General features: G+C 44.7%; 1 protein-coding gene across 1 annotated transcript; it reads right to left on the reverse strand.

The window, feature by feature from the left end:
- Positions 1-117: 117 nt before the first annotated feature.
- NUP43 (nucleoporin 43) lies at positions 118-18,814 on the reverse strand. Its single transcript, XM_040429278.1, has 8 exons — positions 18,505-18,814; positions 16,940-17,062; positions 7,079-7,156; positions 6,742-6,913; positions 5,854-5,989; positions 1,113-1,264; positions 906-1,025; positions 118-470 (listed from the first exon to the last, which is right to left on the reverse strand). Exons 1-8 carry the CDS (start codon positions 18,622-18,624, stop codon positions 244-246), a joined length of 1,128 nt encoding a protein of 375 aa, XP_040285212.1. The 5' UTR covers positions 18,625-18,814; the 3' UTR covers positions 118-243.
- Between the last annotated feature and the right edge of the window lie 3,605 nt (positions 18,815-22,419).

Raw genomic sequence — 22,419 nt, forward strand, 5'->3', positions numbered from 1 at the left:
AGGGAGATCAAGACTGGCGTACGGGTATACCAGTCTTGATAAACGTCCCACAATGTGCTTATTAAATTGCCACAGAGACGGATGACAAAAGTCAGATACTCTTTTTTTTTTTAAGCAAACATGTTATTGGTCAATTCAACCAGTAGTTTTTTCTGTGGTAATACAAATTACATGAACAGGCAACTTCAGTCTGTGGAGCATCCAAACTTTTTTTTCAGTCCATCTGTTGCAGTTCTTTGCGGGTTAAGCAAGAGGCCGTTTCAGAACGTAGATACACTCTGCATCCGTACCACAGACAAGGTATTCTCCCAAGATATCTAGGCTGTTCACAGATCGGATGTTACTGGTTAAAAGGTTGGTAATTTCCAAGTGTCCTTTGGTGGGATCATTATTTAGCCACGCGGTCATCAATGACTGGCTGAACGACTGCCCCATAGCGCTACGGGACAAGTTTGCGTTTCCTCTTCCTCCTGTGGAATAAGAACAGACTCAGTGCACAGACCTGGGAGACATGTCAGAAGTTGTACTCTATGTGGGTCAGGCAGATCTCCAGTGATCGAGGTGCTGTATCGTACGTGGTGACCCTTCAGCTCGTCGAGTTTCCTGTCATCCATGCACCGCTAAACATTCTAGCAATCAACAGGCATCACACAGACTTTACATTTTCTTAAATAAAACCTATAAATTCAGCTAGTGCAATACTTCTGTTAGGGGCCATTCACACAGCAGAATTTTGGCATCTGCTTGCAGCCTTCGTGGCATCTGCCACCTAACGTTTTCAGTGAGAGGCAGCAATGCAATTCCGAGTGCCAGCGGTTTAAAGCCATGAACGCACCAAGAAGGGACACGGGGGCACTTAAAAAAAACAAAAAAAACACGACAACGTTTACTGGACATATTCTCACCCAGAAGAAATGAAGGCTTTTCCATAACTTCAGGTGATGCATCCCAATGCCACAAAGACCCATCCTCCGAACATGTGAATAGATGATCAGGTTTTGAAGGGTGAAAATGGACCTCCCACACTAGAAAAATTCACATGAAAAAGTCATTTAGAATGTTTTAATCTTTACATCAGGGGACAGGTAGTGCAGATGTGAATGCCAACTTACTCTCAGCATCATGGGCAGTGAGGAGAGATATTGGTGTCCGGCTCTGTCTAACATCCCAGATGCACAGCATGCCATCCTGACCACCTGTAGCTACAACATGCTGCTGACTTGGATGTCTGTCTAAACAGTGTAATGGCATGCGCTCATTGGCTCTAGAAGCAAATGGAAGACAAGAAAATACAATTAGCGTACAGTTAGCATCATAAGCAACAGAAGGATTATTCATGTCATGACAATCCATCACTTTTCACCTCAACAACTGCCTGCAGCAGTTACAGGTGGCACAGAACAAAGTACCATTTTAAAAAAGGTGGAAAAGTTTGTGGGACAGGTTAAAGAGGGCAGAGGTTTAACCCATAGGATACCAGCGCCGTACATGTACGGTGCTGGAAAGTGGGTCAGAAATCCCAGCGCTGTGTACACCTGGTCACTGAGCGAAGTCGCTCGGTAGCCGGGGTACGATGGCTGCTCTGCACGGCAGGCATCTTTCCTACGAGCACAGGGAAGTTTTCCCACCCCCCTGCAGCGCCGATCGCTGCAAACAGGCCAATCACAGCTCCGGATGGTTCCTTAACCATTCATGAAGCTGCAGGAGGGGGTTGTACAGGGGTGACTGGTGCTGAACTAGTCAGTACCCATCTCCCCCGAGGTCAGGCAGGGGACTCCAGTGTTTGGCATCCCCTGCCAGCGCTGCGATTGGCTGGAACAACGCTCCAGCCAATGGCAGTGCTATAGCAGCACAGCAAAGGCCTGAACCTGTCTGCAGGCAGCCATTCTAGCTGATGCCTGCATGCAGAGAGGTTCTGTCCTTCTCTGTGCTGCTTGTTAGGACTTGTGGTGCACCACCACTGCGATTTGACCTTCTGCTTCTGAAAGAAAAGAAGAACATCTGGAATTGCTGCTCTGATTTTTATTTCATTTGCAGCTGTTCCAGATCCCTAAACCACCCTCTGTCACCGCCTCCCCCACAGTCTTTTTTTAAACGGACGACATTTGGTCCGTGCGTTTTTTTTTTTTTTCCAGATCTGCACCACTTTCTGCGTGCGAGCTGTGACTGCCAAGTGCTGTTTAGTGCATATGTGCCTGATCAGCACCTGAGAGTAGCTCTGGGTACACTCACAAGTTCCGAGTTTATGAAGGGAGGGGCAAGGTTCAAGTTGAAAGGTGGCTCGGTAGTGAAGGAATTTTTCTGGCATTTCCCAACAAGCCCCACCCCCTTCACGTGTGAACCTGATAGAAAAATAAATAATAAAAAAAACTATTTCTAAAGGGTACTTTCACACTTGCGTTAAAGGGTGGGATTTTGTGTATAGAGCTGAGGACATGGGTTGCTAGATGGCCGCTAGCACATCCGCAATACTCAGTCCCCATAGCTCTGTGTGCTTTTATTGTGGAAAAAAAACCTGATTTGATACATATGCAAATTAACCTGAGATGAGTCCTGTCCCTGACTCATCTCTGTATGCTGCGGTATTTTCTCCAGCCAAAATTCTGGAACACTTGCCCGAATGCCGGATCTGGTATCAAGTGTTCTGGTAAAAAGGATCCGGTTTCCAGGTGTTCGCATGCGCAGACCTTTAAAAATTTGAAAAATAGCAAATACCGGATCAGTTTTTCCAGATGACACGGAAAAACGGATCTGGTATTGCAATGCATTTGTTAGACTGATCAGCAACTGAACTGCCTGCCGGAATCAAACACCACAAGTGTGAAAGTACCCTAATGTGGTAGTCACCACTCCAAAGTGCTGTGGATCCAATAATTCTAGAAATGGGCAAATGACTTGCCTCTTCAGAAGATTTTAACTTACACTGCAGTCACATCCATCTTTTCATTTCTGACATTTTCTGTCCCTAGAACGAATAGTTATGTCATATCCGGGACCAGCGCTGCAGTGATCCCTCAGACTGAGTTTTCTGTGATTTATGAGCGCATGCGCAGCGTCAATGCATAAGTGCATGCCCTGAAAGATGAGGGAGGATTCTGTCCACAAGAATACAGCCCCATCCACTGCACCACTCCTATGCTGGTCCTAGAAATGTCGAACCCGCCCTTTCAAGGGACAGGAAACTTCAGGAATAAGAAGATGGATGTAACAGCAGCACAAGTGAAGATTTTACGAAGAGGCAAGTCACATGACTGGTTCAGAAAGCAGCAGATCCACAGCGCTTTCAAGTGGTGAGCACATTAGAAAGTTGAGAGTACACCGTTTCTTTGACAGATTCACACAGATTTAAGGAGGTGTGGTGTTCAGTAAGCCCTGGAAGACCCCTTTAATATTACAGTGATCCCTCAGGATACAATATTTTCAACATACAATGATCTTTTCTGACCCATCGTAAGTTGAAACTAGACTCAACATACAATGTCTCAGATCCAACCATTTCTCTGGTAAAGCTATATTAGTTGCTAGTTATAATCTATTCCTGTGCCGTTATATGTAAGTGCTTGTTTTATCTGTCTTAGTTATCTGCTTATTTTTCTTAAATCTTCATTTTCTCTTATCTTAGATGACATTTTGGGGCTTTGGAACAAATTACTCAATGGTTTCAACATACAATGGTTGTCCTGGAACCAATTCATATTTTAACTTGAGGGACCAATTTTTGGCACCCTCTTAAAGAGTATGTTCACATGGCATATTTTCTACGCGAGCTTAGCCACATATTACATGCTGAAATACATAGGAAAACTGCTCTGCATCTCAATGTGAATGTGCGCCCATGTTCCTAAGGTGCAGATTTTTCCATTCAAGAAAGGAAGGGACATGCCACTTCTTTCTGCAGAAAACACAACTGGTGCCCACAAGCAGTTTAACCTCATTCAATGGTGCCAAATCCATGAACAAATCTGTGGCTAATTCACGGCAGAAACCAGATGGCCAGCCTTTGATTTTGCAACACATTTTTCTGAGAAATCCACTTTGTGAGCACAAGCCATGGTAAAGCTGAAGTTTTTAGCCTAATTTTAAATAAAATCTGACTGTGGGGAAATTCAAGATCTCCCACCCTTGCCCTGCTAGTCTGCACACAATGCAGGATGCCCTTGCAGACACATGCTGCAAGTTATCCTGGAGTTTCCCCTACAGAAACAGCATGGAGACCTCACTAATATCCTTTATGTAATGAATACGCAGCGTTGTATCTGTATGTACATAAGCTATCCAGGGGCACTCTGCTGGTGCTAGGAATAGGGTTCCCATACTTAAAATACAATATGAAGAAAGTCCAGCATCCAAGGATTTATAATGCAGTTCTTTATTTAAGTGGCAACACACACGTTTCAGATCATGGAGATTTTCAAACTAATGCCACTGGAAAATAAATAAAGTATGGACATTAGCTCCCAGAATATGTGATGTCACGCAAAGACACGTGCATGGTTTTTCTGACTACAAACATTTGGGCCACAACGTTCATTCTTACCCCTTTCCCAGGGACGTTAGTTTGATGAATATCTCCATGGACCAAGACAACATGTGTGTCGCCGCTTGAAAATAAACCACGAACTGCAGTATAAATTCCTTGGATGCTGGAATTTCTTCATATTCTCTATTGTGCTCATGTAGTCTGAAAGTAATGTGTATGTACTGTAGCTACGCCTGGAGCAGGGCTCCCCAAGATCCACAGCAAAAACCAACATGAATTTTATGCAAACAATTTAAACATCAGAGTATTAGATTTGTGTGCAGAGCGAAAGGAAGGTACATCTAAGGGCCCTTTCACACTTGCGTTCTTTTCTTCCGTCATAGAGTTCAATCGTCGGGGCTCTATGCCGGAAGAATCCTGATCAGTTTTATCCTAATGCATTCTGAATGGAGAGAAATCCGTTCAGGATGCATCAGGAGGTCTTCAGTTCCGGAACGGAACGTTTTTTGGCTGGAGAAAATACCGCAACATGCTGAGCTTTTTGCTCCGGCCAAAAATCCGGAACACTTGCCGCAAGGCCGGATCCGGAATTAATGCCCATTGAAAGGCATTAATCCGGATCCGGCCTTAAGCTAAACGTCATTTCGGCGCATTGCCGGATCCGACGTTTAGCTTTTTCTGAATGGTTACCATGGCTGCCAAGACGCTAAAGTCCTGGCAGCCATGGTAAAGTGTAGAGGGGAGTAGTATACTTACCGTCCGTGCGGCTCCCCGGGCGCTCCAGAGTGACGTCAGGGCGCCCCACGCTCATGGATGACGTGATCGCATGGACACGTCATCCATGAGCATGGGGCGCTCTGACGTCATTCTGGAGCGCCCCGGGAGCCGCACGGACTGTAAGTATACCGCTCCCCGCTCCTACTATGGCAACCAGGACTTTAATAGCGTCCTGGCTGCCATAGTAACACTGAACGCATTTTGAAGACGGATCAGTCTTCAAATGCTTTCAGTTCACTTGCGTTTTTCCGGATCCGGCGTGTAATTCCGGCAAATGGAGTACACGCCGGATCCGGACAACGCAAGTGTGAAAGAGCTCTAACTAGCGTAAATGTGACTTTACTAGAAGGCAAAATAAATAAATAAAAATTACTCCATTGGGTTTCATAACATAGAACGCCCACTCAGCTGTGTGAAAAAGCCTTCTCTCAGCTCACCAAGCACAGCGCTGTACATTGTATAGTGACTGTGCTTGGTATAACTTCAATGGGACTGAGCTGTGCCAAGGGGGAAAAGTAAAAGAACTACACTCTCAACATGGAGAAAATAGGCTACAGTCCGTAGATCACTATTGAATCTTATAAATATATACTTACATGGAGAATATATGTGTTGGATCATTCCCTTGCTGTCTGAAGTCCCACATCTTCAACTGCCCAATGGAATTAACCGTTAAGATTTCTGTAGTACGGAGGAAGATTACTGCATGGATGGTACTACTATCTGCATCATCTGGAGGGAGGTAGGATGATCAATTTAAATCAAATACGTACATACAGTATCATATTTGCGTGACAGCAAATCAAATGTAACCAAAGCCCCAGCTGCCAGGTAATGAGACTCGAAACGAGATGTGGAGACCTGGCCAGTTGTTCCAGCTCCTAATGTTTAAAACTGGATCAATGTGTGTAACCTGGACCCCAATTCACTGCTGCAGAGGAGACCACACAAACCGTACATTCAAAAATGTACCACTTAGGGAGAGTTCACAAAAAAAAAAAAAAAAGGGAGATCCTGTGCATCCGTTTGCACATTTGGCATCCATTTTAGTCAGTTATTTTTTTAACACGGAATTAGAGAGAAAAAATATTAGAGAAGAAGGGAAAAATAAACAGTGATGTGAGCTCTCCCTTAAAGTGACCTATAATCTATTCTGAGAAGGTGTGTGTCCTACTTAAAGGCGTTCTCTGGGCTTTTTTTTTTTTTTAACTAGCATAAGTCATCAATATCAGATCAGAAGGGGTTTGACACGCGCCATCTTTCTTCTTGCTGCTACCGGTAGGTCTATGGCGAGCAGGAAGAGAGAAGGCACACGCATGTCTTTCTTTCATACAGCTGATCGGTGGGGGTTCCGGGTGTTGACCCCCCCCCCCCCTCCCAATCTGATATTGATGACCTATGCTGAGGATAGGTTATCAATATTAAAAGCCTGGAGAACCCCTTCAATTGTAGGTTAGCTTTACCACAGCAATGTATAGACATACCAATTGTCCGCACAATCTCTTTGCTGTCGGCTCTGAAAAGATTTATACGACCATCTTCACCAACAGAGACTATTTCCGGATTGCTGCACACGATACCAGTGCAGGGAGCTCCAGTGCCAACAGAACCAACATGGTGATGAGCATATTCCCATTTCTGCTTTTCTGACAGAGTCTTTGGTAAAAGAAACCAGATAAATTATATTAAGATATACAGCTAAACCATATGCAATGATTACAAAATACTAATTATGGCCAAGCCATGTTATTATTGGTACTTCTTCTCACTAACCAATGCCTGCCCCCAGAAGAATAGGCTAATATGATAGAATGACGATACCTGATTGCCTTGATGGTGGCGGAAGACTGTTACTCTTCCCGTTGACGAGGCTGTTACAATTCTCTCTTGATCTAAAAACTGAAATAAATTAACTTTACAGATCAATAAAAGACCATTTTGGAGACACGGAGATTTATCAAACTGGTGTAAAGTAGAAGTGGCTTAGATGCCCATAGCAACCAGATTTTCATTTCCAAAAGGAGTTGTGTAAAATGAGGAGGAATTTACGCCAGTTTGATAAATCTCCCCCACAGAGTCAAAATTTAAACATTGTCTTGCCTACCTGGAATATTTTAACCTGTATGTCCTAGTTTACCTTGCCTACAGGCTCCATGGTGTACAATTACATTCAGAAGATCACATAGGCACAGCAGTTGTATCCATGCGATTGTGGCTGTGATTGACAAACTCAACCAATGAGACTTTTACGCAATAAAATAGTAATTTTTTAAAAATATTTCTTAAAAACAAGTATAAAAAAAAACAAAACTATAGACTTTGGCATAATGCTTTGGGGAGCTAAAAGATCTTTCAACCCCTTTGCGACCTTGCTGTACATGTCCGCATTGCTAATCAGGTGGGCAGAGGGAGCTGTGCTTGCTCGATCCGCAGCAGGGGCTATTACTAAAAGCCCAGTCCCCACTGACATCACTAAAAAAAACTCAGATGCTGGTAAATTAACCCCTTAGAGGGATGGGGGTCCCTCTGTCACTCCACTGGCTCCCCGTGATGCCATCACTGGGTGCCATGGCAGCCCGAGGCCTTACAAAAAGTCTCCGGATCTGCCAGCTACAGAGGCCCATGAGGCCCAAGCTGGGTCTCATACGCAAACTGGTAGTGTCAATGCAGTATAATACAGCAAAAGAAGATTACTTACTGGTAATTGGTTTTTCCTCTAGCCTCCACAGCGGCACGGATTCAAAGGAGGTTACCCCGCCTCCCCTAGGGACAGGAAACAATTTGGAGATCTTTAATCCCTTAAGGACCCTACCATTTTTCTCCTTAAGGATCAGGCAATTATTAGCAAATCTGACATGTGTCACTTTAAGTGGTAATTTTAAAAACGCTTTTACTTATCCAGGCCATTATGAGACTGTTTTCTCGTCACATATTGTACTTCATGACGGTGGTAAAATTAAAAAATCTAAATATTTTTTATTTTTGAATAAAAATGTAAGTCAAATTTACTAAAAATTTTGGGGAAAAATTAGCAAGTTTCACTCTCTCTACTTTCATAATAGATAGTAATACCTCCAAAAATAGTTATTACTTTACATTTCCCATATGTCTACTTCATGTTTGGACCATTTTGGGAATGCCATTTTATTTTTTGGGGATGTTAGAAGGCAATCTTGAAAGTTCAGAACATTTCTAAAAACCCACTTTAAAACTGACAAGTTCAGGTGTGAAGTCACTTTGTGAGGCTTACATAATAGAAAACACCCAAAAATGACCCCATTTTAAAAACTACTCCCCTCAAGGTATTAAACACTGATTTTACTAACTTTTTTAACCCTTTAGGTGTTCCACAAGAATTAATGGAAATCAGAGAAAATTTCACTTTTTTGGCAGATTTTCCATTGGAATCCATTTTTTTCCAGTTACAAAGCAAGGGTTAACAGCCAAACAAAACAATATTTATGGCCTTGATTCTGTAGTTTACAGATACACCCCATATGTGGTAGTAAACTGCTGTACGGGAACACGGCAGGGCGCAGAAGGAAAGGAACGCCATATGGTTTTTTGGAAAGCAGATGTCACTGGGATAATTTTAAGCTGCCATGTCACATTTAAAGCCCCCCTGATACACCCCTAGAGTAGAAAGTCTAAAAAAAGTGACCCCATTTTGGGAACTACAGGATAAAGGTGGCAGTTTTGTTGGTACATATGATTTTTGGTTGCTCTATATTACACTTTTTGTGAGGCAAGGTAACAAAAGAATAGCTGTTTTGGCAGCGTTTTTGTTATTTACAACATTTATCTAACAGGTTAGATCATGTGGTATTTTTATAGAGCAGGTTGTCACGGCCACGACAATAAAACTCAGTTTTACATTACAAAGCATTTTTGATAAATGATTTTTTTGTGTCTCCACATTCTGAAAGCCGCAATTTATTTTTTGGGCGACTGTCTTGTGTAGGGGCTAATTTTTTTTTGGGGCGAGATGATTGACGATTGGTACTATTATAGGGTGTATATGACTTTTTGATTGCTTGCTATTACACAGAGAAATTAAATAATTAGGGTGGGACCACTGCAGACCACTCTGCGAGAAAACAATAAGTCCCTATTTTTTAACATATGTAATTGATAATGTCGAAAAATGTAGAAGGCGAAGACCAGGTGGCTGCCTGGCATATTTGTTCCATAGAGATGTCCGCCGACTCTGCCCAGAAAGATGCGACTTATCGAGTTTAATGAGCTTTTAGTCCCTTTGGAGAAATGACATCTTTGAAGTTGTAGCAAAAAAGGATTGCCGATATGATCCATCTTCCGATGGTTGTCTTGCTTGCCGCCTGTCCTCTATTTGGCACAGCAAACTGAATGAAGAGTCTGTCTGTCTGTCTGTCTGTCTTCCTGAAAATTTCTGTTGCCTTAAGGTAAGCTAACATACATCTGCGAACGTCCAGATTATGAAAACGCCTCTCTTCCGGACAACCTGCTGGAGAACCGAATGATGGCAAGTAAACGTCTTGCAGACGAAAGACTTTATTTTTACCCTTAACAATTCCTGCTCAGGTTCCAAGCTGCCAGGCGTATTTGTGCCGACTTGGGGTGCAAGACTGGACCTTGATGAAGAAGGTCTGGAAGAGGCAGCAGGATCCAGTAATCCCCTGCTGATATGTTCAATAGTAGTGGAAACAAAGATCTTCTTGGTCAATATGGAGCAACTAGGAAAAGTTTGGATTTTTCTTTTGACAGAATTTTGGGTATTAGGGCAAATGGGGGAAATGCGTACAGGATCTAGTTCGGCCAAGGATGGGAGAGTGCATCCACAAAGGGCGGTCTCTGTAGGATTGGGAACAAAATTTCTTCGTTTCTTTGTTCCGCCTGGTCGCAAACATGTCTAGGTGTGGTATCGACCACTTCTTTGTTATCTGATTATCGATTTAAACTCCATTCTCCTTCTTTCAAAGTATCTCTGCTTAGAAAATCTACAATCTTGTTGTCTTTTCTCTTTATATGGACTGCCGTAATTGGCTGTATATTCCTTTCTGCCCGTCGAAAGACTTTTCACGATACCTTTGCCAAGGATGTACTTTTGTACCTCCCAGTTTGTTCAGGTAGGTGACCGTAGCGATGTTGTCTGAGAGGATTTTTATATCTCTTCCTTCTACTTCCAAATGAAGAGCTTTTAGGGCTTCCCACACTGCTGATAAATTTTTTCAGGTCCTGCCTGCCCCTTGTGGAGGAGCCGAAATTTCGTCTGCCGAAAATTTTTGGGTTCTGACTGAAAACCTTTTTTCCTATTTGTGGCTTTTTCAAGGATATCATTGAGTACGGACCCGAATACTCTGTATCCCTCACAAGGGATACCGCATAATTTATTTTTAGAGGCTGAATCCCCTGACCATGACCTCAGCCACACCTCTCTGCTAGTGGCATTAGAGAGAACTGCAGATCTGGCTGCCAATTTTAGGCTGGGGTCACACTTGAGCGTTTTACAGCGCGTTCCTACGCGCTGTAAAACGCTCAACAGGCAAGAACCAATGTTTCCCTATGGGAAGGGTTCTCACCTGAGCGTTTTACAGCGCGTACGATCGCGCTGTAAAACGCCCGACGCCCCAAGAAGTACAGGAGCTTCTTTGGGGCGTCTTGTCGCGCGTTCCCGTACATAGACTTCAGCGGGAACGCGCGACAATGGGCGTTCGCTTGTTCCGGAGCCGCGTCTGTACTCGCGCATACAATCGCGCATACAGAGCGCTCCATCCTGAACGCTCAGGTCTGAACCCAGCCTTACAGTATCTACAGAGGCATCCGCTGTAGTGCTGGCCAATCGCAGCGCACAGCTCACAGCCTGGGAGAAGAAAAACTCCCAGGCTGTGCGCTGCGATTGGCCAGCGCTGCAGCCTAGGAGAAGGAGACGCCCACAGGACAAGGGAAGACCCGCCTACTATAACTTAAGGAGCAAAAGGTACTGGAGGGCATAACGGGAGAACGGAGCGGCGCCCGGGGATAATTGTAAGTGCAGTGAGATCCCCGGGCGCCGCTCTACATGGCAGCATACTTAGTTCACATAGTTTTTACAAGTGAAAGGTCCTCTAAGGTTCCTGCCACTAAATGCTCCTCCATCTGGTTAGTCCAAATGGCCATGGACCTGGCAGTATAAGTGGCCGCTACACTTGGTCTTAAAAAGGCCATAGAAGCTTCCCAAGATCTTTTTAAAAAAGCTTCACTTTTTTTATTTTTTTTTCCCATGGGGTCTTTTAGAAGACCTACATCCTCAAAAGGGAGAGCAGATTTTTGTTATTTTTGCTACCGGAGCATCAACTTTAGGACATTTATACCAAAGGGTGGTATCCTCCTACACAGATACTTTCTTTTAAAAAAATCCTGGAGACCCCAGGCTTTTTCTCTGGGTCAGTCCATCCTTTATTAATAAGTCTGATAATATTAGAATTAGGCCTGCACAATATATCGCCAAAGCAATCGATCGCCATATCGCAATTGCCAATTGGCCGACCCAAAAATGCTGCAATTGTATTACCATATTTTTCGCTTTATTAGACTAACTTTTTTCCCCCCAAAAGTAGGGGGAAAATGGCAGTGCGTCTTATAAAGCGATGGTTGACTTTTTTACGTGGCTGACACGGATGTATCGCCGGCTGCTATGTTGCAGTGCGGCCGGCGATACATCAGTTACAGTGCGGGGAGGGAGGAGGGGCTGGAGGCAAGTTGTTATTTTAATGAACAAATGTTCTTCTATTTATTCTGTTTATCTGTTCTGTACAGTGCTATTAAGAAAATGGCAAGTTTTGTATTTTGTACTTTTGCAGTAATGCAAATGTTATTTAATTTAGTAAAAGAGGTTTTATTTTGAAAAACACTGTGCATTTCAGTTCTTGAGTTAAGCATAACTACATTTCAGCATTATCAGTAATTTCTGTGTGCTTTTGCCTTGAAAATCCAAATAGACCTCTAGCACAATTCCCTTAAAATATCGCATCACATATCGTTATCGCAATTTTTAGGGCCCTAATCGCAATCGCACAAAATTCCCATATCGTGCAGCCCTAATTAGAATGCAGGGGAACAACACTCCCCCCCCCCCCCCCCCCAAGCCTCTAAACATAAAAGGTCCTGTACGGATTTTGGTTGTTTACTTTAGCGTCTTCCAGATTTAAAGTCGCCCTTATGGTTTTTAAGAGCGAATCTGTCTCTTCAATTGAGCAAAGGGGACGACCAGACTCTGCTTCAGAGGAATCAGTCGGACCCAGAAAGCACTCCCCTTCATCAAAATCTTCCTCCTGCAGATCTATTTCAGAAGGGGCGGACATTGATGACATGGGGGTGGAAGGTTTTTGAGATGTGGATGCCATTTTACAGTCCACAGCGCTGCTCACTTCCTCTTTGATAATGTTTTGATATTATCCAGAAGGGAAGGAGATTCTTCTGATACAGTTTTTTTCTAAACATTTCACACTTTTTTTATGACCAGAAGGCAGTCCCTTTTTTGAAAACTGAACCTTTTTTGATACTTTGAGAAGTTTCAGCCAATTTTTGTGCATCCCTGACCTAGGGGAATATATTAAAATACATATTCAGAAGGAGAGCTTACCGGACTGAGGGCTTTGGTTGGGTATGCAGACCTCCGGACGCTGTCTAAGTCACCTGGAGTAGACATCTTCCAAGTGCTTCTTTCTCCCAGCTAAGACACTGGGAATTATTTCTTTCCTCTTTTTTAAAGCGCTTGTTGCCTAGGGGGAAGTATGTCAGCTACAGCGGCTCCTGAGATCTTGAGCCCACCGAGATCTCGTCTGCAATATTGCGCACGGACGCTGCCTCCACCAGAGGACTTATGCCAGAGAAGCAGGAAGGGCCTCACCGCGAGCCTCGCAGCTCTTTTCTCCGCCCAGCACACTGAAGTGCTCCACAGAATCTTCAGCTGGGCGTCCAAGAAAACTCCTGCCCATGCGCGCCCTTTACAGGAGGATCTCCACACATCCCAGAGGGACAGGAAACAACTGAAGCAGGTAAGGAGAAGTGACCCCCCCCCCCCCCCCGGCAACAGCAGCCATCATAGGCTGGTCACTGCGAGATTCATTATGGTGAGCAGAATTAGTAGCTCCATACGTTCATGTACAGCGAGGGTCTGGAAGGGGTTCATATACAGTAAAACCGCAGTGTGACAAAAGCCTGATTTAAGTGCACCGTATATGTGAGCTGTGTAGATAGGATAAAGCAGGCAGAGGCATTCAGCGCACTGGGATGAAACAGCACATTCCCTTTCATTACAATTTTCAGAAAGTGCATAATTAATATTAGCAACTCAGATTTCCCATTAACCACCTCAGCCCCCAGTGCTTAAACACCCTGAAAGACCAGGCCACTTTTTACACTTCTGACCTACACTACTTTCACCATTTATTGCTCGGTCATGCAACTTACCACCCAAATGAATTTTACCTCCTTTTCTTCTCACTAATAGAGCTTTCATTTGGTGGTATTTCATTGCTGCTGACATTTTTACTTTTTTTTGTTATTAATCGAAATTTAACGATTTTTTTGCAAAAAAATGACATTTTTCACTTTCAGTTGTAAAATTTTGCAAAAAAAAACGACATCCATATAGAAATTTTGCTCTAAATTTATAGTTCTACATGTCTTTGATAAAAAAAAAATGTTTGGGTAAAAAAAAAAATGGATTGGGTAAAAGTTATAGCGTTTACAAACTATGGTACAAAAATGTGAATTTCCGCTTTTTGAAGCAGCTCTGACTTTCTGAGCACCTGTCATGTTTCCTGAGGTTCTACAATGGCCAGACAGTACAAACACCCCACAAATGACCCCATTTCGGAAAGTAGACACCCTAAGGTATTCGCTGATGGGCATAGTGAGTTCATAGAACTTTTTATTTTTTGTCACAAGTTAGCGGAAAATGATGATTTTTTTTTTTTTTTTTTTTCTTACAAAGTCTCATATTCCACTAACTTGTGACAAAAAATAAAAACTTCTATGAACTCACTATGCCCATCACGAAATACCTTGGGGTCTCTTCTTTCCAAAATGGGGTCACTTGGGGGGTAGTTATACTGCCCTGGCATTTTAGGGGCCCAAATGTGTGGTAAGGAGTTTGAAATCAAATTCTGTAAAAAATGACCTGTGAAATCCGAAAGGTGCTCTTTGGAATATGGGCCCCTTTGCCCACCTAGGCTGCAAAAAAGTGTCACACATCTGGTATCTCCGTACTCAGGAGAAGGTGGGGAATGTGTTTTGGGGTGTCATTTTACATATACCCATGCTGGGTGAGATAAATATCTTGGTCAAATGCCAACTTTGTATAAAAAAAAAAAATGGGAAAAGTTGTCTTTTGCCAAGATATTTCTCTCACCCAGCATGGGTATATGTAAAATGACACCCCAAAACACATTCCCCACCTTCTCCTGAGTACGGAGATACCAGATGTGTGACACTTTTTTGCAGCCTAGGTGGGCAAAGGGGCCCATATTCCAAAGAGCACCTTTCGGATTTCACAGGTCATTTTTTACAGAATTTGATTTCAAACTCCTTACCACACATTTGGGCCCCTAGAATGCCAGGGCAGTATAACTACCCCACAAGTGACCCCATTTTGGAAAGAAGAGACCCCAAGGTATTCGCTGATGGGCATAGTGAGTTCATGGAAGTTTTTATTTTTTGTCACAAGTTAGTGGAATATGAGACTTTGTATAAAAAAAAAAAAAAAAAAAAAAAAAAAATCAGCATTTTCCACTAACTTGTGACAAAAAATAAAAAATTCTAGGAACTCGCCATGCCCCTCACGGAATACCTTGGGGTGTCTTCTTTCCAAAATGGGGTCACTTGTGGGGTAGTTATACTGCCCTGGCATTTTCCAGGGGCCCTAATGTGTGGTAAGTAGGTAAATGACCTGTGAAATCCTAAAGGTGCTCTTTGGAATGTGGGCCCCTTTGCCCACCTAGGCTGCAAAAAAGTGTCACACATGTGGTATCGCCGTATTCAGGAGAAGTTGGGGAATGTGTTTTGGGGTGTCATTTTACATATACCCTTGCTGGGTGAGAGAAATATCTTGGCAAAAGACAACTTTTCCCATTTTTTTATACAAAGTTGGCATTTGACCAAGATATTTCTCTCACCCAGCATGGGTATATGTAAAATGACACCCCAAAACACATTCCCCACCTTCTCCTGAGTACGGCGATACCAGATGTGTGACACTTTTTTGCAGCCTAGATGCGCAAAGGGGCCCAAATTCCTTTTAGGAGGGCATTTTTAGACATTTGGATACCAGACTTCTTCTCACGCTTTGGGGCCCCTAGAATGCCAGGGCAGTATAAATACCCCACATGTGACCCCATTTTGGAAAGAAGACACCCCAAGGTATTCAATGAGGGGCATGGAGAGTTCATAGAAATTTTTTTTTTGGCACAAGTTAGCGGAAATTGATATTTTTAATTTTTTTCTCACAAAGTCTCCCGTTCCGCTAACTTGGGACAAAAATTTCAATCTTTCATGGACTCAATATGCCCCTCACGGAATACCTGGGGGTGTCTTCTTTCCGAAATGGGGTCACATGTGGGGTATTTATACTGCCCTGGCATTCTAGGGGCCCTAAAGCGTGAGAAGAAGTCTGGAATATAAATGTCTAAAAAATTTTACGCATTTGGTTTCCGTGAGGGGTATGGGGAGTTCATGTGAGATTTTATTTTTTGACACAAGTTAGTGGAATATGAGACTTTGTAAGAAAAAAAAAAAAAAATTCCGCTAACTTGGGCCAAAAAAATGTCTAAATGGAGCCTTACAGGGGGGTGATCAATGACAGGGGGGTGATCAATGACAGGGGGGTGATCAGGGAGTCTATATGGGGTGATAACCACAGTCATTGATCACGCCCGTGTAAGGCTTCATTCAGACGTCCGTATGCGTTTTGCGGATCCGATCCATCTATCAGTGCATCCGTAAAAATCATGCGGACATCTGAATGGAGCTTTACAGGGGGGTGATCAGGGAGTCTATATGGGGTGATCACCACAGTCATTGATCATGCCCCTGTAAGGCTTCATTCAGACGTCCGGATGCGTTTTGCGGATCCGATCCATCTATCAGTGGATCCGTAAAAATCATGCGGACATCTGAATGGAGCTTTACAGGGGGGTGATCAATGACAGGGGGGGGTAATCAATGACAGGGGGGTGATCAGGGAGTCTATATGGGGTGATCAGGGGCTAATAAGGGGTTAATAAGTGACGGGGGGGGGGGGGGGGTGTAGTGTAGTGTAGTGGTGCTACTTTACTGAGCTACCTGTGTCCTCTGGTGGTCGATCCAAACAAAGGGGACCACCAGAGGACCAGGTAGCAGGTATATTAGACGCTGTTATCAAAACAGCGTCTAATATACCTGTTAGGGGTTAAAAAAAACACATCTCCAGCCTGCCAGCGAACGATCGCCGCTGGCAGGCTGGAGATCAACTCTCTTACCGTCCGTTCCTGTGACCGCGCGCGCCTGTGTGCGCGCGTTCACAGGAAATCTCGGCCATCGCGAGATGACGCATATATGCGTGACTGTGCGCAGCGCTGCCACCTCCGGAACGCGATCCTGCGTTAGGCGGTCCGGAGGTGGTTAAACACCTCCTTCATGTCTACATTATTATAGCAGTGAGACAAGGTAATGTCATACAAATACCTGCAAGTCCATCACATCTCCTTTATGTCTGATGTCACACAACAGTTTGGGGTCAGCCAGGTAATCTTCCTCCATAGAGATGGCGCCAAAGTCTCCAGTAGACCACACAGATACTTTGTTTTCCTACAACAAAAAAAAGTATAAAATAAATATATATATATGGGCATTGTGAGTGATGACCAGATACAGTCATAGGACCATAACCTTCTCAGGATGTATCCTACAGAGGAATGTTTCCACAGGACCCGAGAGCGTGCACACAGGCACAAAGAAGAACGAGGTTTTTTTTTTTTTTATTTATTTTTTTTATTTCCCACAATTTTCAGGAGTTTTTTTTTGCACCGTTTATTAAAAAAAAAAAAAAAAAAAAAAAAAAAAAAAAAAAGGGAAGAACAGCAGACAGATTTTAGCTGCAAGTCAAAAGGGAATCCTGAAATGCACTACAGGTTTTTTTTGTGGCTTTTTGTGTTGCATTGTGAATTTTTCCAGGTTTTCCATATCTTTTGTAGAAAAAAAATGCCTCTAAAAATCTGAACAAAAGAGTTCATGAAATTAATTTTTATTTTACAAGAGCCCCCCCAAAAAATTAATAAATAAAATATAATATAAGGCTACCCGCACGTTGCGGATTACGTGCATTTTCTTCCACACGGATTCTTGTGCTGAAAGACAGCAGCGAGTTCCCGCTCTGCCCTCCGCCCCTGACAGGATCACACGGCGTTATTATACTTCTTTATAAGGCAGTGTCCCCCTACTGAGTACTGACAGCATTATGTCAGTGTAATTTAATAGATTCCAAGTAGAGATGAGCGAACTTCTGTTTTAAGTTCGGCGTCTAAAGTTCGGCTTCCGGTTAGCGGAGGATCCCGATATGGATTCCGAATTCCGTTGTGGTCCGTGGTAGCGGAATCAATAATGGCCATTATTGATTCCGCTACCACGGACCACAACGTAATTCGGAATCCATATCGGGATTCTCCGCTAACCGGAAGCCGAACTTAAAACAGAAGTTCGCTCATCTCTAATTCCAAGTCTCTCAGGGGCACTGCTCCTGCCACGCGCTGAACTCGTTCATGTGCCCTAATACAATGCCAGCAAAGTGAGCGACATGTGAAAAGGCTGATGTACACATTGCCCATTTGTCCTGGGTGGGATTTCAAAATCTGCAGCATGTCAATTGTTCATGCGATTCCACACCAATGGGGTTGTTCACATAGAAATCCAAACCACATAAAAACCTCACTAACTAGTGCAGATTTATGTGGTTTTATTGCATATTTCATTCAGATCTTCAGAATACAAACAGGCAAGGTGTGCATGTAGCTTTGGGGTCCACCTTTACATGTGGCCATGTCCCCTGGTACATGCTGCCCACAATGTCATCTCATACCAAAGTGACACTAGGCAATGACGTCACGGCCATGGCTTGCTGACGTCATGTGCTACACATCATTACACTAAGGATGGAAACATAATGCAGCATGAAGTCCACACGAGAAGGTTCTTACTATTTTACCCATTTGTGTGGTGTGTGCACTCTGAAGACCGTCAGCAAGCGGTGTTACCTCATTATCCCAGGAGCCCGCTGCAAACACATCCGGCTGCTGCAAGGAGGAGGCCGGCACCGGGCGCCAGCGAGTTTTGCTGATCTTCTGGGACACATATTTGGCCACCGTACTCTCCATGTTTGCGGTTCTGTCAGGCGCCTCCCGAACTTGTGATTTCTAACTCGCGCACTTCAGGGATTCGCGGAGCTACCTGTCAGGCATTGGCAGCTTCCGCTTACACCCGCAGCAATTGCAGTGCTGAGGAGCAGCTCATTCCCGCCTATTCCTGCCTCACTCTCTAGACTAGAGCAGGCGCCGGTGACCATGCGGCACAGACGTCACTTGACATCTGTAGGTCTTCGAGAAAATGGCGTCTGTATAGAAGACAGAATAGGACGCCATTTTTACTGACCTTTAGTCAGTGTTACAGGTTTCTAACTGTAAGCATTTTACGTTTGACGTATTTCTTGTAGGGTTGTGTCTAAACTCCATACAAGGTACGGACCTGGTCCTTACCAAGTATGGGAAATAGCCAGCTCTATATGAAATGTATAAACTCCATACATGGTACGGACCTCTCTAAGCCCCCTAGTGGACAGGTCCGGAACAGAGCTAGTGTTTAGCCGGCTCACATTGATTTGGCTAAACTCCATACAAGGTACGGACCTCTCTAAGCCCCCTAGTGGACAGGTCCGGAACAGAGCTAGTGTTTAGCCGGCTCACATTGATTTGGCTAAACTCCATACAAGGTACGGACCTGGTCCTTACCAAGTATGGGAAATAGCCAGCTCTATATGAAATGTATAAACTCCATACATGGTACGGACCTCTCTAAGCCCCCTAGTGGACAGGTCCGGAACAGAGCTAGTGTTTAGCCGGCTCACATTGATTTGGCTAAACTCCATACAAGGTACGGACCTCTCTAAGCCCCCTAGTGGACAGGTCCGGAACAGAGCTAGTGTTTAGCCGGCTCACATTGATTTGGCTAAACTCCATACAAGGTACGGACCTGGTCCTTACCAAGTATGGGAAATAGCCAGCTCTATATGAGCTGTATAAACTCCAACACCAGACGGACCTTTTCTATGTGTTATATACAGAGACGTTTTCCTGCTGCTGAGGTCTTCTTCAGACATGGAGTTTAGTCTGCTCACAGTGTACTGTCTATTTCCCATACACCAGACGGACTTTTTCTATGTGTTATATACAGAGACGTTTTCCTGCTACTGAGGTCCTCTTCAGACATGGAGTTTAGCCTGCTCACAGTGTAATGTCTATTTCCCATACACCAGACGGACCTTTTCTATGTGTTATATACAGAGAGGTTCTCCTGCTGGTGAGGTCCTCTTTAGGCATGGAGTTTAGCCTGCTCACAGTGAACTGTCTATTTCCCATACACCAGATGGACCTTTTCTATGTGTTATTGTAGCGGAGGGGTAGCACGATCCACAAGGTCTCTGCTGGTAGACAGGAAAAGCAGGCAATGATCCAAATAGGCCGGTACAGCATACAATCCTTCCCTCCCAAGAACTGTAACGGAACGCCTAGCACCCCGACCGGGTACCTCCGTCGATAGAGGCTCCTAGTGCTTCCAGAGGACTCCAAGCACTCCACTTGACCCCGTCAGCACTGCAGACCCCACGAACCGCCTAAGCTTGGTGGAGGTCTCGCCGTCTCCTACCCACCCTGGACCTATGACAAGGCTCCAGTGGGTGAACCTCTCCTAAATCCAGAGACAGGATCCAGGAGCAAGCTCTTACAAGAGCTAGAAGTTATAGCCAGGGGAGTATACAGCGTATAGCAATTCCCATACACATGAGACGAGGCTCTATGTTGAGTGTAAAACAGGAACTGACTGTACTTCACGTACAGCCTCTTTTATTCACAAACCAAAAACATAGTACTGCCCACAGGGTTTTGAAATACAACCAATCAATATATTACAACACATCCCCACAGTGCATCATGGTTTCCTCCTCTCTGCCCTGGAGACACCCGAGGAGTAATCCAATTATCTCTCAGGACAAAGGGAAACTTCCAATACACATGTGGGACACAATGTCACACCCTCTCAGCAAACACAGACATTAACATATCCCAGATAGCTCCAGTCTGAGGGCATATCATTAGGTGAATGCCGCTCAGAATACACAAATACAATACAATTAGCTATCTGGGTCCCCTCACATAACAACATACAATTGCATGAATGCTGGCGGTTTTCATGCAGCCAGCATAGGAACGTTACAGCCCACCTGAACCATATTTACACAAAACATATATACGCTTGGTTCTTTAAAGTGGCATAAACATATGCAATAACATCGTACATAAAGGAATGACAATATACAGTGGCTGGGTTTGCCACAATGCTCCCCCAGAACCAAGCCAGCATACCCAGTTTGATCCTAACGGATCGGCTTGGGGATGTCCGGAGGAGTACTCAGAGTGGTTAGGTGGTGCGAGCCTGTTGCCGTGTCTCAACCGGATAAGCTTCATGGCTGATGGACTGGGGAACAAAAGCTGAAGTCAGCTCCCCCAGGTCGTTGCCCAAAATGTCTGCGGGTAAGTCCTGCATCAGCCCCACCTCCACATTCCCATTCCCCGCTCCCCAATTCAGGTGGACTTTGGCCGTGGGGATCTTGTAGATCGCTCCCCCTGCTACACGCACTGCTACACACTCCCCCGTGAGGTTGCCTTTGGGTACTAGGTGGTTGCGGACCAGCGTTATAGTAGCCCCAGAGTCTCGTAACCCCTGTACCTTTCTCCCCTCCACCTGTACCTCTTGTCGGTGCCCTTGGCGGTTGTCAGAGGCGGCTTGGATTGGGTTCACCTCATGTAGTGTGTCCAGGGGTTCCTCGGTGGAAGCTAGGACCTCGGGTACTCTGTAGGGTTCCGCTTGGGCACAATGAACCGCTGCCCGGTTGTTGGGTACCGGGGGGTTTTAGCTGGGCCGTGGTCGGTTTCGGGGACAGTCCCGCTGCATATGTCCCTGTTGGTTACAGGTGTGGCATCGTATCGGGGGGCGAGCTTGATACCTGGGGGTGTAGGTGTTATTGCTTACCCCCGGGCGTGCTGGAACGGCTGTCTTTACGGTTGGTACTGGTGTGGTAGATCCATAGGTTGGTTTCGATTGAGTGCACCGTTCCCTCCTGGTATCCTGGAACTCATCTGCTAGCTTGGCTGCGTCTTGTAGGGTGCGTGGCTTCCGATCCCACACCCATTTCTGCAGGTGCGCGGGTATCCCGTCAAAGAACTGCTCCATTACCATGAGTTGGATCAGGTCTTCCAGGGTGTTAACTTGGGTGGCCTCCAACCACCCCTTTGCCGCTCGTTGTAGGCGGTGTGCCCATTCTGTGTGAGTGTCTCTGGCGAGCTTTTTAATGTCTCTGAACTTTAGTCGGTAGGCCTCGGAGGTAATCGCATACCTAGCTAAAATGGCCTGTTTTACCTTGGCATAGTTTGTACTGTCCTCGTCAGGTACGGCACGATTTTCCTCTGTGGCGCGACCAGATAGTCTCCCTGCCAGTAGGGGTACCCGATCCTCCGCACTGATATTGTGCAACTGGCATAACCGTTCAAAATCCTGCAGGTAGTCATCTACCTCACCTTCCGCTTCCGAATAGCTCTTAAAAGCTTGGTAGGGAATTTTAGCTTTCCCTGGCAGGGTGTTAACAGGCGTCGTGGCTCTTTCTCCAGTCTGCTGGTTCATCTACGACCTCCGAAGCATGATGTATTCCTGCACATCTCCAAAAACTCGGTCAGCCATCTGGTCATATAGCGCTGGTGGAAGTAGAGCCATCCTGCTCCTGTATTGCTTCTCAAATTCTGTTGGCTCCTCCTCCCTTGGAGGTGCTGCAGCAGCCGCGGCTCTGTCTCCTTCCATTAGCTCTGCGATTAATATAACTTTTGTCTTGTTGCTGGCTACTGTTC

Source organism: Bufo bufo, chromosome 4 (assembly GCF_905171765.1).
Source record: "Bufo bufo chromosome 4, aBufBuf1.1, whole genome shotgun sequence".
NCBI lineage: Eukaryota > Metazoa > Chordata > Amphibia > Anura > Bufonidae > Bufo > Bufo bufo.